Here is an 18,055-nt window from a genome sequence, read left to right as displayed (position 1 = left end):
TTTTTTTTTTTTAAAGAACTTGCGTGAGGCGCTGAACAAGCACGCCATGTCTATCGCGAAGCGTGCACGAGTACCGCTTGCGACGGGCTGCGCAATCGGATCAAGCAACAGCGTCTGGTGGAACAAGCCCAAAACACTTGCGGCAGAAGCGGCGGCGCAACTTGGAATAGCCAGGCGGCGATATGTAAAAAGCTGCAAAATTTGACAGTTTCTGCCGGATACAAATGTGGCCGTCAGTAGTTATCCCTTTTTACCTACAAATTGAGTGAGCTTCGAATCCTGTCGGAGCAGGCGATGAGGGCGCTGTTAACACAGGACAAGAACTAATTACCAGCGCTGTTTTAGTAATAAGTAAATTGCAGGCCATGAAGGCCAACGAGTACGGCAGCGGGGACACGAGGTCAGTTGGGTTATCGCCAGAAGGCATGAATAGCAGTCGTCGGTTTGCCTGATACATAACACGCGGCAATCTGGCCGCAAATGAAGGCATGGTTATAATAAGCTTTATGGTATAACGTGGTTTGTCACATTGAGGGTTTCATGTCAAACAATTAACTTGCATGTTCTTCGGCGGGAATGCGGTGTATGGAATGTTACTAACTACGAATGCCTGAACTAATGCTGAAGCAACTTTTGTTTGTGCTCAAAAGCATTTCACGAACCGCAGAACGTCTTTCAATTAATAACGCGGCTATTTAAAACCTCACTCTCCGAACCGAAACCGAAACAGTTATTATCATCCATTCCTACACGTTTAGCCGGTAGGAGCGTGCGTCGTCCGCTAGGTCGCCGCTCCGGCAAAGGGGCAAGTGGCCGCAACGACAACAGCACAGCAGCAGCGCAGCAGATCCTCTTTCGTATCCGCTCGGTTCGCGTCTGCACATGTGTTTCTCTCGTTGTGCGTAGCTCGTATTTCGCGCTAGTTCGGCGGCGTTTTTACAAGTAGCGCGTTAACTGGCAGTAGCAACCGTAGTGTTTGAGTACGCAGTCACATGTTACAAGCAGCGCAACAAAACCGGTAAGGCCGCATCGTTTAGTGGACAAGATCGATGTTCTAACCTCACAATGTGCCTTTTATATCTGTGTGTTTAAAGCGCGTGGAAATTTCTTTCTAGAGTGATTCATGCACCCTATACCGCTGTCGTCTATTCAGTGCACTGCATGCGGCTGAATGGCTGCAAAAATAGAACTCGTCTTTGAATAGTCAGCGGAAATTGAGCTTCTTGGGCAACTTGAATGCACTGTCGGCGTCGCTCTTTAATTTTTGTTTAGACTTGATTGTTGCGCGCTCCTTATGATGAAATCGATATAGTTCGTTCGATGAGTACCTCAAGCGAGTTAATGCGAAAATAAATAACAGATAATGACCGTATAGCCTGGTGAAAATCCGAACCATGTAGCCCAACTGGTTTACAGAACAATTCCCGGTTGGTTTCATAAAGCAGTTGGATTGGTAAGGATTTTCACTCGAGTGTATACAAGGTGTCTTTTATTTCCACTGCGCAGTTAGATTATGCAAGCGGTTTCATTTAATTCTTATAAGCTACAGTGTGAAGTTAATTCCTGCGCATTCCTGTATTCTACTTCTCCAGAAATACTATGCATGCGTACTTTTTTAAGAACAGCTTTAACTTAAGCTGCGGTCGTTGGTTATACCCTATAATGTTAGAGAACTCTGTATATCCTGTGACCGTAGATCTGCATGCGTGAAGATTGCATCGGTTCTAATGCTTGTTCACTCTACTCTATGTATTCCCATCTCACAGGTGTGATAAGTGTAAGGACTGACTTGCAGCGCGTGACAGCAATGGGCATCGAATCTGGAGAGCCAAAGTCCACACCACGTGCCTGTCATCTCAACTGGGCCCTGCTTTTCCCAAAGGCGAACTTCTTCCTTCTTTATGGCGGTAAGTGACACAACCCAAGATAACGCTGTCATATCACCTTCCGTGAATGCTGAGCCTCTATCTCTTCTCCGGAAAGTCAAGGCAAAGTGCATATGTTTCAAAAGGTAGCGAACAGTGTTGTTTTACTTTTTTTTTCAGCAGTATCAAAGCCTAGTTGAGAATAAATAAAAAGGCCTTTTTTTGAAGGCCCAGGTTTAGTGAAATCCAGCTTCGGGGTGTCACATACATCATTCTTATGACCACTTCTACAAGCCTGTCACTGAGAAGATGTGTTACAAAATATGTTTTTTTGCACTAATCATTGTCACATACTTAAAAAAAAAATTCCTTTTCCCCTTTAACATTATTTACCACGGCCTTTTTTGTACTTGTTTCTCACAAAGGAAGTGATGTTAATTTTTTTCTTTTAATTTTCTCTTGTTCAGGAGAGAGAGACGTCTTGCTTCTTCGTTCATGAAGTAGTATTAACTTCTTATAGCCTAGCTGTAGAAATCCGCTTTTAAGTGAGAGATGGTACTCTTCCCTATGGGCTCCTTAGTGTTTCTATGTGTGAAAGGTGTTGCTTGGTCATTTCATGCTCATTTTTATTGACTGCGATCCAACTTGATAAAGTAGGTTAGTTCAACTGTCAATGCTACTTTTACTTGAATTTTTTTGACAGGATGTTTCCTCTCAATGCGACTGCATTTCCGTTTCGATCGCTAGAGCTCCTACCTCCTTTTCCTTTCAATTTTTTTAGTTTGCAGTACTGTAACATTGTTTTAAGCATGAGCTTCTATCAAACATATGCAGCACATTGCCACCAGTACAGCACTTCATCTCTAGCCTCGCAACGGCTTCCTTTTGCAGTGGGCAAGATACAGTGTTACAGATTTTTGGGTAGTACTGATGTCCTGAAAGACAGTGTATGCTGTTATGTGTTCTAAAAATGGTGTAGTAGATAAATGTTCTGGGCACTACACAGGGGTGCGTTTCGTAGAAGGAAATTATTTCCCACATGTGCCACTCAAGGCATGTTGGATATGTGAGAACTGCTATAACATTTCAAACTTTGTGCATTTCGAAACATCTGTGGATTTGCTTTCTCTTTTAATACATCAAGCAAAATAAAAAAAGCAAACTACAACAGTGCATGTTATGTTTTAACTAACAGGGCACCCATTTAAAAGGTATCTGGCATATTCTAAGGCCTTATTCAATTTATGATCGTTTACCCTTTGCAGTCTGAAGCGCTTATCCACTTTGTGACACTTTTGGTCCGAAACTATTTTGCCAGTTTTAGGCGCCACAAAAGAAAATAGGAACTGTGTAAGATTATCTGAAGTGTTTATTTTTGGGCTTCCTTTACATGTCCAAGTCTTTCAAAAATATTTGGGCAGCGTGTTGTACCCTTCAAAGGAGCTTTGAGAAAAATGTGCACAATTGGAGTGGAGCGAGCACGGAAAATATTGTCGAGTGATACCCGACAGCAGACCAGAATGGTCGTTTTGTGTTGTCGGGAGGGGTCCGACAAGAAACCGCAGAGGGTTAGAGTTATGTTATCTTCTTGCTTGTACTGTGCAGCATGTGGTGGTACTAAACGAAATGTGGCCTGCATCCTCATCAGGCAGTAAAAGTCTTAATATTTGACTATTGGCAAAGGGTCGCCTGTGTGGATTTGAGAAACTTTAAACCACTGGCAGTACATCTTTTGATCATGCTACAAAATCTAGCAACTATTGCGCTTCCAGTTGGGGTCATCTCCAGATTAGTGTACTGACACCTTTGATGAAAATTTGTTTGAGCTTTGCAATACGGTACACAAGCCGTGAGGCATCCTGCGGCCATTTTATACATGCAAATATTAATCTACTTTGGCCATACACATGTGGACAGGAGGGGGCAATGGAGCAGTGGCCTCCCCTGAAAGATGCGGGAAAGTGCAAATTTTATCTCATTATCTCTCCTGTTTCCAAATAGACACTAACTGAAAGGCATTACTATGGGCAGGAACCACCCCTTTAAAGAGACCTATGCACACATATAGCTTTCATGCCCGCTACTTCTGAAATAATGCTCGCTTAAACATACTTGCTGAATATGAGTCATTTCAGGGCATACATTGAGTACTTATTTAGGCTTATTTAATCAGGTGCTCCACCAAAGTTGAACCTTTATTGTGTTCTTTTTTTTATTTTTCAGCATCTGCCATCATCTTGCCTAATATTTCGGTGTTTGGGCGTGAACTGGGACTTGGAGCAGCATCTATAGGCTTGGTGCTAACAGTCGCTCCTTTCGTTATCTTTCTCGTCCGACCACTCATCGCAAGCATCTCCGACAAGCTGCAGAAGATTACACCAGTGCTCATCACAGTCGTCCTGTTGGAAGCTGTCTGTGTTCTGCTTGTCAGCTTCATACCTCGCCAAGAGGTTCCCGTTGAGCATGATGCCAAGTTGAGTTTTCAGCTCAACTTGACCGCTTCAGATGCAGTGGGATCATTCATGGGACTTGAGAGGGATTCTTGTAAAGCAGAACACTTAGCAAACTCCACCATTTACTGCTCACTCACATGCCCTTGCCCAGGCGGTAACCAGACTATTGAAACGAGTGTGAATGAGTCATGTAGGTCCCTTCACTTTACAAATTTACAGCCCATGCCGGGAAATGTGACCAGTGCTTTTCGTCTCATGAGCAACGAAAGTGGACCTCTGTCGAGTGCAAGTTTTGACTTTGGCGAAGTCGCGGTGACTTGCGATGCAAACTGTTCAGCCGAACTGCTGCAGTGTTTGAAGAGAGATGCAGACTCTGCCACTGCCGTCGAAGACATGCACCTCCTCCAGTTTTGGCTCTTCCTTCTTCTAACCTGTCTCATTCGCACTGCCATCTCCAGCATATTTTCCCTGTCTGACACTGCCTGCTTTCAGCAGCTCGGTGACCAACCTCAGGACTACGGCTTGCAGAGGCTATGGGGCACTGTTGGCTGGGGCATTATGGCTCCGCTGAGCGGGCTGCTAGTCGATGTCGTCAATGCCTACCGGGGCTACAAGAGTGAAGTCCCTGGCTTCTATATGGCTGTTGGGCTGATGCTGATGCAGTGTGCGGTTGGCTGTAGGTGGAAACTGGGACCTACAAAACGCACCAAGGGCATTCTGAGGAATGTTGGCACCCTGCTGAGGAAGCCCAAGCACCTGTGCTTCCTGCTCGACATCTTTGTGGTGGGCAGCTGTAGCAGCATCCACTGGTACTACATCTACTGGTATCTGCAGGATCTGCATGCCAGCAATCTGCTCATGGGGCTCACGCTGGCGACGCAGAGCTTCTTGGGTGATCTGCCATTTATGTTCCTGTCTGGGTGGCTCATAGGTGGGTGCTGCCCTGCTGGGCTTCTTAGAACTGATATAAGCTTAACTCTTTGTACACTGGACAAAGAATGGTTGGGTTTTGACTTCTCAGGGCTGCTTACTCAGCAAAAAAATACATTGTTGTGCTGTTCGTTCTTCAGTGCTACATTTTTAGATTTTTCTTGCCTTGTTTGGTAAGTGTTGTTTCTTTTCTTTTTATTGTTATGCAGATATTGTTGAAAAACTCTAGTTGAGTGCTCTGATTTGATTTGTAACACTAATTATACCAACGTTGAAATTGGTGCACTTTGTGTGAGCTACAAGCAGTAACTGTGGCTCAAGAGAGTGAGGTATAAAACTGTGATAATGGATGACGTTATAGTGTGAAAAAAAAAAAAAATGCATGCAGTCATTTAGTAATACAAAGCAGATATTAGACAAACAGCTATCTCCATGAACATTTATGCAAATCTTTTGAATGAGCTAGATTTTCTTTTCACTTTAATGGGATAATTTTAGCAGTCTTGAGCTTCACTGCATCAAATTTGAAGTATATTTTAATTTTCATGGGACAGTAGACACATGTAGCACAAATGGTATTCATTCAATGATTAGCTTATTTAACACCATTTTCCTCTAATGGGTAACTAAATGCCTAGTAATGGTTAGCTGTTAAATAAAACCAATTGCATTAATGAAGACAACTGTTTCTTGCATTTGATATCTGTCTGCCATGTCTCAATGCACTTTTTATTATTGCAGCTTCTAGAGTGAGCTCATTTCTTTTCTTTGGTCATTAAATCATTTATAAGCTGTATTCATGGTGTGATTATGCACAAAGGGACAATTCCATTTAAGTTAAGACTGTTACATCATTACATATTATTGTCCAATTATTCTAAAATGTTATGATGAATCAGGCAGACCAGATGGATTTTTTTATTTAGCATTCTATGGAAGGCTATTCCTGCATTGTGCAGAGGTCAGCAAGGTGGCTATTAGGGCTTGTGCAGGTATCTTTACATAGCTTTTTGAAACACCATATTCGAGTAAGGCACCCCCCCCCCCCCCCCCAAGCCAGGTGCAGTGAGATATTATTAAGCACCTGTCACAAAATTGTGTGCATATGTGTTCTTGGCAGGCATTGATGATGATTGGATAGTTTTTACGGTGCTAGTTTCCAATCAGGAAAGAGTGTGTTGTAGATCTTTGTTAATGACATTATGCTGATTAAGCCTACTTCTTCGTGCATCCGTCGATGCCACATGATTGTGCTAAACTAACAAGGGCAATGTGTGCGCTATAGAGATTATTCATTCTCAAGTTTGGCGAGTGTCAAGAGGCTCTCACATGGCAATACTGCATTCCTGCAAATCCTATATAGTCAAGGTCAAACTGAGGCACAAGTGTTTAACCAGGTGTTTCACTTTCCTTTTGTTAAGCCATGCCATGAATTACTCGTGGCTTACAAGGCACTGGGTTACAAGTTGGGTCCTTCTGGACTGCCAGATTACCCTGCTCCTGAGTCAGCATTGTGATTCGATACGAAATGGCCGCGCAGCCATGGTTGCCTCTAAAGGTTCACCATGCAATTGAAGTCACAAATAATTTCTATGGGATTATGGTTGAGAAGCAAGCTGTAGCAAGCAATTAGCTATGTGGCCACATCTTCCCAAGTTATGGAGCAGCATAACTTAGTACCAGAAGTTGTGCTTAGTTGCGCCGAGCTTGGATATCGTTTTGAGGCTGCACCGCTCCGTATCATTGGGTGCCTTCTTTCAGGCAAGCTGCAGCACATCAATGTGGTGCGTCTGGCCTTCTTGGGCTTCTTCATCAAGTTCTTGGGCTACTCATTCATGCACAACCCCTGGTGGGCCATCGCCATTGAGCTCCTGCAGGGCCCCACATACGGCTCCTTCTATGTCGCCATGACCTCATATGCCCGCAGCATCTCTGTGCCCGGAACAGAGGCCACCTTCCTCAGCATTATTCAGGGAGTCTTCGACTGCCTTGGTGAGTGAGGCCAAAGATTGAAATGGGGCCAGGGAACCCTTTATATCTGTGAATGTCTGCTGATGACTTGCAGGATATTTGTGGGAAGCTTTGGGGTTGTTTGTGTCTAACTATTGACAGGGGCCTTAAAGTTTTGTTTTCATAGAGGTGCCCAAAAAGACATACCCAATAAGACAAAAAGCTCTAAAAAAACTCTATCTTATTCATTGTGGCTTTATGCACAGTTTGAATGTCGTAACTGTGTAGTGACACTCTACGTATGACATATGTGGAACCAACACTAACCCTGTTTAATAAGTGTGAAATTGACACTGGCACTTTTCTTTATTGACATGTTTCACATATTTCCATCACCAGAACTCTTTCTAAACTCTCCACTCAGGTTTTCACCGCCTGCTCTATAACACTGCTGTAATGGCATACTCTTCGTAAGTATTCAAGTGTGTAGCAGTGTCACTTTCACGTTGTGTACAGGTATAATATAATTTAGCAGTTAAGATTAAGGCTATATAAAGAGAGGCATTATTACAGAAAACGAAAAGAGGCAGGTTTAATTTCCGTCAGTATAGCACACACGTGTACATCATATGGTCTTGGAGATTACAATGTTGGGTCAGCATACTTCCTGTCTTGATTCAACTGTCACTAAAATTTAGTTCTTGTAAACAAGCTTCCCATATTTTTTCTTTGATGTGCACTGTTTGCAGAGATTTTAGTACGGAACCTTGTCCTGGCAAGAAAGATTTTTTTGTGGGGCAGCGATTGCAACTGTAAATGCGGCACTCAGAACATCAGTGAAATAGTGGCTTCGATTATAGCCATAGCCATGTTTGTCATTCCTTCTCATGTTGATGAAAGTGGTGGGATTAGAACCCATGTCCACAGTGAAACTAATTGCACCTGATGTCACAGGTGCCATGATGGTGAACTATGCACAGCTTCAGCAGTACAGGCCAGAACAAGTTTCAATAGGCGTTTTAAGTAGTTTCTCACAGTTCCCCTGGTTTTCCAGCCATCACATCTGCCATCACAGCTGCTGTGCTGTCGGTGCAAGCTTTGTAAAGACAACGCTGCGGTACATCTTTGTTGTCTTACGCACAATGAAATTATTCCAGTATACCATTATTTTAAAATAATTTTTGTCAGTTGAATGAGAACTTGACTGAGCTTCATCCTGTAAAGAAGAATAACGATTGTAGATCAGGCAGCAAAGTAGCTCTGTGCACACATTGCACCACAGAATAATATTGTGGCAGTTTCTTTTGTTTGAGGTGCAACCTGGCAGTTTTCTCAGGTGTGGATGAATGCCAGATTACGCTGCTGCATGTGCCACTCCTAGGGGAGACAGCAGAAAAGGGATTTACCGCAATCTTAATTAATTGTACCTATTTTTAAAGTATTTCATGCCAGAGAAACCAATTGCACTAGACCAGGGGAAAGCTTATATCCATTGGAGTACTGTTCCATTGTTTCTTAGTGACATGAAGATAATCGGGCATGGAAAGGGCAAAATGGGCGGCATAAGAAATTTTTAAAAACCTCACAGATAGCAAAATACGAACCTTACATATATATACATTAATTGGAATGTAGGGAATGTAATTGAAGCATTTCATGGTGGCGAGTAATAAACACCATTAGAAGCAGTCCTTTGCATTAGTGCTGCATGCAGAGAATTGGCACTTATTTTGATGCAGCAGCAGAGGGCAGTACGAGTGCTCTTGCTGTAATTGCCCTTTTTTTCCTTTGCTGTTTTATGCTCAAAACTGACAAAGTATGCCGATTATTTACGTTCCCCTCTGGGTATGTGCTACCTGTTCAATAATGTGTTGAGATGCTTACGAGCATGCATCACCATTTAGAATGTTGTGAGGTGGGCCATATGTACTTATCGCATTTGACAAACGCATAGCTTATAGTTGCAGTGCTGTGCCTTTGCGAACAACCCGTGATAGGCAAGCTACATGGCACATGTAAGCAAAGGTGCAACAGCTGTCAACGCGTGACCGTAAAACACAGAGAAAGCCTGGAATTAGAATTTGGCAGATCATACCGTGCTGTACTGGAAGACAGAATTGCTCAAATGCATTGCATTGAAAGCTTATTTTTCTGTGCCCTTTCTTTTTTTGATTTTCAGGCATAGCAGCTGGCTCCTGTCTTGCCGGATTAGGTCTGAGTGCTTATGGTGCCAGGAAAACATACTTCATTGCCAGTTTTGTGCCACTGATATGGCTGGTGCTAACAGTCATCATTCACCAGCTCATCACACGGTGTGACAACTCTGAGGACGGCAAAGGTGAGCCGTTCTTGTCTCGTTCTCAAAATGGAAATACTTCTTAGGAGTTGTAATGGTACTACAAAATTCCTATCCATCACACTAGTGTAGCAAGTGTAGTGGAGCCGTCTAGAGTGATTGCATGCTTTGAAATCTACCATGCCTACATGCCTGCATCATCCCTAGTGTTGTACAGAGTTAACACTAAAATTCCCATTTTCATTCCTGAAGTTAATTGTCTGATATAGAGGTGGTGCTTCTCTGGGAGGTCACGGAAAAATGGTCGGTATTTCACCACTTCCCTCCGTTGTGCCTGAAGTTCTCAACCATAGCATATGTGTATGCTCCACATTGCCTCTAAAGCAATTTTTAAGTGGAAGCGAGTCGTGAAATTAAAATTTTTTTAATAAAAGATATCGTAATAAAATTGGGTGTGCTTGTGTGCTTTTTCTTCCTGTTTTCAAAAATATAATTAGTTTCAGTATATCTCAATTAGTTACCATGTTATGGAACATTAATTCAAGAATGATTAGGTAATTTTTTACAGGTAATTAAGACACTTACCTTCAATACTTGTTTGTTTCGACTGAAAAGAAGCTGTAGCCAAAGGCCTACGCAGAGCCATGCTATGTGTATTGTTATTTAGATATGTCATTATGTAAAAATGTTCAATTATGTCCAAGCACCATAAGTATGAAATATAGTTAGGTGGACAACGTGGGCACCGTGGTCATTTGTCTTCGTAAAGTGTGTAGGCGATGTAAGTGGTGTAGGTTGGGATAGATGTTTGTTTGAAGACGCCGTAGGAGGTAGGTGTCTTCAGAGGAGAGGGAGGGATGAGGGAGAGTGTAGAGACGTCTATTAAGGCGTTGTGTTTAGAGCTGGGCGGCAAAGTGAGAGGATAGGGGGTATAGCGCAGGAGGGGATGGCCCCGCTCAGTGCGTATATCCTCGAGCTAAGGTGTCCGTCCTGACATTGCCATCAAGGCTCTCGTGGCCGGGGACCCAGGTGGTGACGTGGTCTTGACGGAGAGTGTGTCCCAGGATGCGTAGCGCCTGTCTTGGGACACGGCCGCTAGTATACGCTCGACAGGCGGCTTGAGAGTCTGTGAATATATGAGCGCTGTTGGAGTGGCCGTCACTCATTTTTGTGGCAAGGGCGATGGTGACCGCTTCAGCGGCGGTTGGGTTTGGGGCTCGTACAGAGGCTGCCAGAATTGGAGTGTTGGTGCTGTCTACGGCAACACAAGCGAATGTCTGTGGGTGGCCATAGGAGGCGATGTCAACACAGACAGCGGTGGAATCGTGCCCATGCTGTTTTTACAGACACCAGAATCGGGCTTGTCTCCTGGCCTTCATTAGTTCATGGTGCATGTGTCTGGGGATAGGGCTTAAGTAAAGGTGGGTGCAGATGGTGGGGGGGTAGTATTCCTGTGAGGGCGAGTGTTTAGGTTGCTTGGGGATCCCTGATGTGTTGGAGGATGGCCTGTTCCGCAGAGGTAGTGAGTAAGCGCGTGCGTCAGCAGGAGAGGACCGCATCTCGGATGTTGTGGATGCTCAGAGTCACCAGTCGAGGTGTTTTCGTGCACATGGGGAGTCCGAGAGAAGTTTTGAAGGGAGTGCGGATTAGGACTTGGTGAGGTGGAGGTAGGGAAGGCTGTACTGAATGTGGCTGATAGCAAGGGCCTTTACAAGTCACAGTATCCCCTTTACGCAGATCTGTGCCCTGCTATGCGGCTGATCATGCGGGTGACGTTGAGAACTGAGGTGCGGTTCTCAGCGTCACCCGTCTCAGCATCAAATTTTGGCCACATAATGTAGACACATGGAAGTTAATGGCCATAATGCAGTGTGAACGTTCCTATTACAACTTAAAACCAGTGATCTGGCAGCAGGCAGAAAATTCCTTCCTGTGGGCAGTAATTGATGCTCTGGGTTGATTTCTTGATGTCTTCATTATCGCAACTATAGCCAGACTATTCGACATCATCTAGGCTCACTGCTACTGCTAACATTAAAAAATATTATCTAGAGGCACAAAAAAATCACGATTACCTAGGTCATGTGCAAAGGAGCCCGACTGTCAGGTAACCTGCATTGATTGCTGATAGAAGTTGCGCGCCACAATCTTCAGTTCTGCAGAAAAATTCATCGCTTTGTAGCTAAGTTACAGATTACTTCAAAACTGAAAGGTGACTTCTAGTCTAAGAACTTGGCTACAACTAACTACACTTAGCTACAAAGCGGTGAATAACAGATGGCATACTAGGCCAGAAAATTATTGGTAGCTTTGAGACAGTGTGCAGTATCCTTGGGTCACAGATGGTCTATTCTCAGTGGGCACAGCAAAGAAAAGGTTAGCTGAAATATAACATAACATTAGCAAAGCTGGTTGTTTTTCTCCACAGGCCAAAGTGCACAGCTGTCGGCGAGTAACAATTCTAGAAGTTTTTGGTGCTTTTAGCAGAAAAATTGTATTCGTGAGCGGTAGTTTTTATATGTAACAGGAGGTATGAGTGTACACCCGACAAGCACACTTGGTTGGCTGTTCAAGAAAAAAAAAAGAGCCAGAATTTTGTGCTACGAGAGCAAATTTGCACTGAAAGTGAGCCTTCTCAAGGGGCATGACCGTGCTGACAACGATGCAGTGACAAGCAAAAGCACCAGACAATAACCAAAAGTACCAGGAGTTGTATTCAATCAAGAGAACATTTTTCATAGCCTGTACAAAGTGGATGTCGAATTTCAGAGAACTTGCAATGTTGTAGATGACCTACATGTGCATCATTGCTTTTTTACCACCATCACAGAGGCACTTTTGAACCTGATCTAGTTGATTAGAATTAAACTCGGTGCTGATTCAGTGTTGCTGTATACGACCATTTCAATAGCAATAGAGTGTGATCCTTCTCGACATCGTGCTGCTTTTTTCTGCAGTGAAATCAAGATTCTTGAGCCAGACCATTGTGGTCAGGACACACTCAGATGCAAGCTGTTAAGTGGACAAGCTGCTTGCCTGCGAAAATATGAAAATTGCTTGGCAACATTTCGATCAAAGGTGTTTCTTATTAACTAGTACTTGCTTACAAATGCATTTGCTTCCTACAACTTGTACAAAAACACACTTATGCAGCGCCACCTGTCAATTAGCGCGTGAACTCTTCAATCATGATTGAGTGTGAATGCATAGCAGTGCTGCGTACCAAGCACACTGAAAACTTAATTCACGATAGGACTTGGTCAGGATCGAAATTGCCCATACGTGACAACGGTGTTAAACATGGGATGCACCTGCCTTTAGAATGCATTCCATTTGGTGGCCACTTACATGTGCAGGCCATTCAAAATTATTTATGGAAACAGGCCTGGTGTACCACTAGTTTGTTTCAAAACTGTTAATATATCCTAATACTGAAACTTGTGTTACAGGTGTAGTTAGTGCATGGGCAGCAGCACAGCACCATTTAACCAATTTGAAAATGGTGTGATGGAAAAGTGACAGAGAGAGAGAAATGATTTCGTTACGGCACAGCATTAAGGCATCAACAATATCCTGCGCTAGGGTCACCAAAGCCAACCCGTGCGTCAGCTGAGGCTAGCCAGGCCTGCCGCGCTGGGGAGGGGTGTGTGCGTAATGTGGGGAGAGAATGGTAGCAGAACAGGAGAAAAGGGAATCCTGGCAATTCTGGCAAAGGGGCATTTCTGGTGTGCAGGAGAGGGTTGGAAATGTGAGAGGAAAGAACGGGCAAGGGTGAGGAGTGCATTTAAATAAGTGGACGTTCTTGAGAATTCGTGGCCGGTGGGTGTCAAGAGATTTTCCATAAACAGGAAGGGTATGAAGAGTTTCTTTATTGTTGTCACTGAGAAGATTTATTTCATGTTTGTAACGGAGAGTATACGTCCCACTTTGGTGGGTAAGGCCAAGGGATCCCAGGTGCCCAGTGTTGAAGTTTGCAGGCGAGGCGATGCAGCACCTCATTGCCTGGGATCCCAGCATAACCAGAAATGCACCTCAGTGTGACTGTGTGGGGGCAATGTTTGGTGAGAGCTATATCCGAATGTAGCTTTTTTTATGCAAGCATTTTCTGTGTTGCTTTATGTACAATGTGCATTTTATTTTTTTTTCTTGCAGCAACTCTTGAAGAGCCACCGGAATCTGCTCAGCCTTTTATGGCTAGTAAAAGCAGCAAAAGACCAAACTCGGAGCACCAGACACCTACTGAACAACTGTGAACAAAGTGGCTGTCAAAAGGACCAAGAGGTCAAGCACTCAGACCTGCATGGCATTTTCACTTTGTGAAGGTGTTACACCATTCACCTTTCTCTGCACTACCAACCCATTCATTCAGCTTGTCTTCAAGCAGGACTTGTTTACCAATCATTTAAATTTTTAATGTTTATTGTTAATTGCGTTAAGGTGGCAGGGCATGCATGCAGTTTATGCATGTTGCCGTATTCAAAATGTAAATGTGCTTCAACTGCATTTAAAGGTTTCCTGGAAAGCACGTATACTCAATACACTTGTTTGTGATCAGAAGTGCTAAGAAGTTCATTCCATGGTTTTAAACCACACTAACATACTAATCAGTAAATTACGTCAATGTGGAAAGAGCATGGGCTTGCTTCATGGAACCGACACAATGCCCAGTGTTAAATCACAAATAAGCCTTGCTGATCATAGTAGTGCCAATGAAGGGCAATGAAAAACACAACTGTGGCATACTTCTGGCGTACAGCAGAGCATGGAGGACACCTATCGTAATTAAGCAGGTTTGGCAAATACAAAAAGAAAAACTCAATAAACTTCCTCACAAGAGCTTCACAATGTTGGTCTAGATGTGCCCTGTTCAGTCAAGGCATGAGCACAAGTGGCTGTTTTGCATTGCTCTATGAGTAAGGCCCCTAACTTTGTGTGGCGGAAAATTCCAAATTCCACGGATGCAGAATAAAGGATGTGTGAAATTCTATGAATTTAGAATTAAGAATCTGTGAAGTTCTGCAGGAAGCATAAGACACACATGAAAAAAACATGCGAGTTCATTTTTTGAGCACATGCCTTGCATGCTGCAGAGGCTCATCTTCTAAAATTGAAGGTGGCTGTTGTAACTTAGCATCAAGTAATGTTTCATGCTATCTTAACTCAAAGAATGGTGCTTGTTTGATATAATGTGCCTATAACGACTACAATGGAACGGAGTGTTAGGGTCACTTCTTTCATTCTAGCCCAGAAAGACGAGATATTGAAATCTTCACCATGTTTGTCTTGCTTAGAAAGAAATTGTGCGTGGTCTCTATCACCGGATTTCAGTGCACGAGCAGTGTTCAGGTACACTTGATGCTCGGCATCTAGGACTGGCAGTTCTTTATTAAGTCCAGGCATGCTTGCAAACTCGTTTTTTTGTAGAAACCTTACCAGCAGTGGATCCTCTTTTGGCTGTGGCTGGAATTAACGGTTTGGGATTTTGTTGTAATCAACTCTTTCTTTTAAAATTTAATTTCGTGCAGGTCTCAAACTCCCCCTTTTGTTGTATTTGCAAAGATAAAGCAAATTTCTCCATCGTTCTGTCATTCCTGCTGATGCCTGTAAAAAGAGTAGTATCAAGAGATGAGAATTTGGCTGACAACACAAAAATTCTGCAAAAAATGCTGAAATGATGGGAAACTAGGGGCCTTATGTGTAAGCATGCAAAGCGGTTTCACTCAGTTTTTTCTATAGGCAAAGATGTCGGAGGAAGGGAGCAATGACTGTATTTTATGGCATTCCTTTAAATAAATATTGTTTCAAAACCCAGTCATGGCTTGTGTAGCCTCTTATTTTTCGTGGCTTATGCCCATGAATGCTTTTTGCATGTTTCCTAAACGTGCGTTCATCGCGATTTTATAAACAGTCCCTTGGAGACAAAGTAAGATATAATGGCAGAATTCAATACGTATGCAACTAGGCTATTTAGCCGATGCTAGAGATGGTTATGTGCAACTGGTGGGCATGTGTACGCACACAGGCAGCCTATTTTAATGCATTGTTGCCCTTAATCATTTTTCTGCTCCAGTTATTAAGGTGTACTTTTGGTTGCACTCGAGGATGGAGTGAACTGCAATTTCCTTGAGAACTTTGGCCATCTTTATGAAGAATTTAATAACATGTTTATTGCTCTTTCTCAAGATACAAGCAAATTAAGAATAAAAATATTTTCTTCCATTGGATTTGCATGGAATGTTGGCATGCAATGAGCATTCATTTTTCTTCTGCTTTTGCAAAGCTGCAGCACAGAACAGTCTCTTTTCAGTGTACTCATACAATTGCGTTTAGGTACAAAGGGTACGAATTATATGTAAACAGGTGCGCGGAATGGCTAAAGTCCAAAGGGAACAATTGATGTGAGGCCCATATAGTAGTGGCAGTAAAAAATTCTACCGCTGAGGCCATAGTGGGTGGAGGCCATAGTCTTGGTCGATGGGGACCCTGTGTGTACACAATATAGGCTGCTGTGCTGTTTGGCAAGATACCTGTTCCTTCCAGGTGCCAGATTCTATTAGTTGACCGTAATGCAGGGCAGACCCACTGGAGGTGTTGAATGTCTGTTTCGGGACACTGACAACAATTGTGCACAGGGCATGTAAACGAGCCATTTGCTAAATCTGCTCACTAAAAACTGCTCACAATCAGTCAAAAATGACCAATCTGAACTACATGAAGCGAAACTGGAAACTACCCGGAAGTAATTGGATCAAATGGCCTTTTTTGAGTCGGATGATCAGCATGGCTACAAACATGTTCCATTTGTTTACGAACTGCATATTTGGGAGTGCAGTGTATGTACAGCCAAAATCGTAAGATCTTGCAAGCTTTTGTATGTGGCGTTTGCGTATGTTATTGATTGCAAGAGACTCCCAACGACCATTCTATACAGTTCGCCGAATTCGCGATCCATGAAAACGATAATAAATTGATACACTTCCTCCAACCGAAACTTTTCAGTTTTAAGAAGTCCCGACGTTTCGGAACTTCTTAAGATTAAGGTTCTTAAAAGGTTAGGACGTTCTGTCGAAGTGTTTAGCAAGCGACCGCGATTAGAGGAGTCTTGCCGACTGTGTGACCGCCATTTTTTTTTTATGTTCCTGGTTACTTCACACGATTAGGAAGTGCATAAATGACCTCAATAACGTTGCATTCGCAATCTAGCGCACATGGAACGATGGAAGACACACGCATGATTTGCCACTCCCACATGCAACTCCTCAAAATTTATAAGCTACAGTCAAATGAAGCTAACGAAACTATTCAAACCAATTCAACCCCTGCAGTCTGCACTACTGTAGCATTGTTGTCAAATCACGCGTTTTATCCGTTTAACCGCTACACTCCTGTTCAGATTAATCCACTTTCGCTGGACTTTTCATTAATCAAAACTACTATTTTTTGGCGTTAGAGCGTTCGGGTATGACAAGTAAATTGTGCCTTGGACGACACCCTAGCCTTGGTTCTTTTGTATTATATTTTTCGGTTTCAGTTGATCAGCGCTATGTTTCAGTTTGTTCTTGTACCATAATAAACTCATTGTCTTATGCTAAGCAGCTTCAAGATACAAAAATTTTTGTTCTTACTATTTTATGCAAATATTGAGCCTATAGCTGTAAATAAATGTTTTAAAATTAATTTGATTTTGTTTACTAGCGCCATCTTTTGATGTTTGACCGTCGCTGTTAGGGCCGCGTCGATGTGTTTGTTTTGTTCGCATGTGCGTTTGTTTACGATGAGTTCGCGGGTATTTCGTGCAAATTGCCTACAAAAACGGTAAGAAACATGTTAACCTCTGCTGACTATTTCGTACAGAAGACGGCAAACGCACTGAACTGTCGGCATATGCTTATTTCACCGGCTATTATGTTGGTGTCGTTTACGCGCCTTATGAACTGTCATGTCCGACACGCGGGGCTGTCATTCGCGTGTAGCATGGGTTCGTCTGATAAATTGCATTGGCCGATTCGTTGAAAGTGCTGCCAACAACGGCCAACAGTGACATGAGCTCACAGAGGTAGCTTTCTTGCAGCGATCGAGAAGAAAAATTAAAATCGAAAACTGAGATTGCCGATTTCCATGCTCGCCAGCAAGTTTGTGGGTGCTGCGACGCAACGCGCTCGAAGTTTGTGCATCGCTCATTCGTACTTAATTCGTGTATTGTGTCCTTGGCTTCGACACCGGCGGCATAGCTTCGGCCCGCGACCTATGGACATAGGTCGCTGTTCTCACCTGTTTTGGCTTCTTGGGGCGACCCCCTTGATGGGGCGGTTTTTTTTTTTTCGAAGTCGTAGCCACTGCAGGGCGAACGCCAGGCTAAAGTATATATGCTTGTTTAAAGGCGCTAAATGCGCCTAGACTCATCCATTTCGGCAATGTTCAGATTTTTATGGACACACATTCCTTCCTTACACCAGCGAGGAGAATGCGTTCATGGGTGCACAAAAAAAAAAAAAGCTGGCGCTCTCATGGGCAAGCGTCGGGAGCGTTTCATGTGCTGCATCAACACTTGCATTAGCTCC

The 18,055-nt window shown here is 43.3% G+C and overlaps 1 protein-coding gene across 1 annotated transcript; it reads left to right on the top strand.

Moving 5' to 3' along the window:
- The first annotated feature begins 798 nt into the window (after positions 1 to 798).
- Positions 799 to 15,305, top strand: LOC144136796 (major facilitator superfamily domain-containing protein 6-like). The gene is made up of 6 exons (XM_077669423.1): positions 799 to 1,018; positions 1,767 to 1,907; positions 4,089 to 5,249; positions 7,010 to 7,240; positions 9,378 to 9,536; positions 13,647 to 15,305. The coding sequence occupies exons 2-6, from the start codon at positions 1,808 to 1,810 to the stop codon at positions 13,745 to 13,747; spliced, it is 1,752 nt and encodes a 583-aa protein (XP_077525549.1). The 5' UTR covers positions 799 to 1,018; positions 1,767 to 1,807; the 3' UTR covers positions 13,748 to 15,305.
- Positions 15,306 to 18,055: the final 2,750 nt, after the last annotated feature.

Source organism: Amblyomma americanum, chromosome 6, assembly GCF_052857255.1.
Source record: "Amblyomma americanum isolate KBUSLIRL-KWMA chromosome 6, ASM5285725v1, whole genome shotgun sequence".
Lineage (NCBI taxonomy): Eukaryota > Metazoa > Arthropoda > Arachnida > Ixodida > Ixodidae > Amblyomma > Amblyomma americanum.
Note: the sequence above shows the minus strand (reverse complement) of the source record. Positions and strands in the feature narration are given on the sequence as shown.

Excerpts from the sequence above, each read along its gene's own strand:
- LOC144136796 (XM_077669423.1), top strand. The coding sequence starts at position 1,808 with ATGGGCATCGAATCTGGAGAGCCAAAGTCCACACCACGTGCCTGTCAT. Across the intron at positions 1,908-4,088 it reads CTTCTTCCTTCTTTATGGCG|CATCTGCCATCATCTTGCCT; the intron begins GTAAGTGACACA and ends TTTATTTTTCAG. Across the intron at positions 7,241-9,377 it reads GGGAGTCTTCGACTGCCTTG|GCATAGCAGCTGGCTCCTGT; the intron begins GTGAGTGAGGCC and ends TTTGATTTTCAG.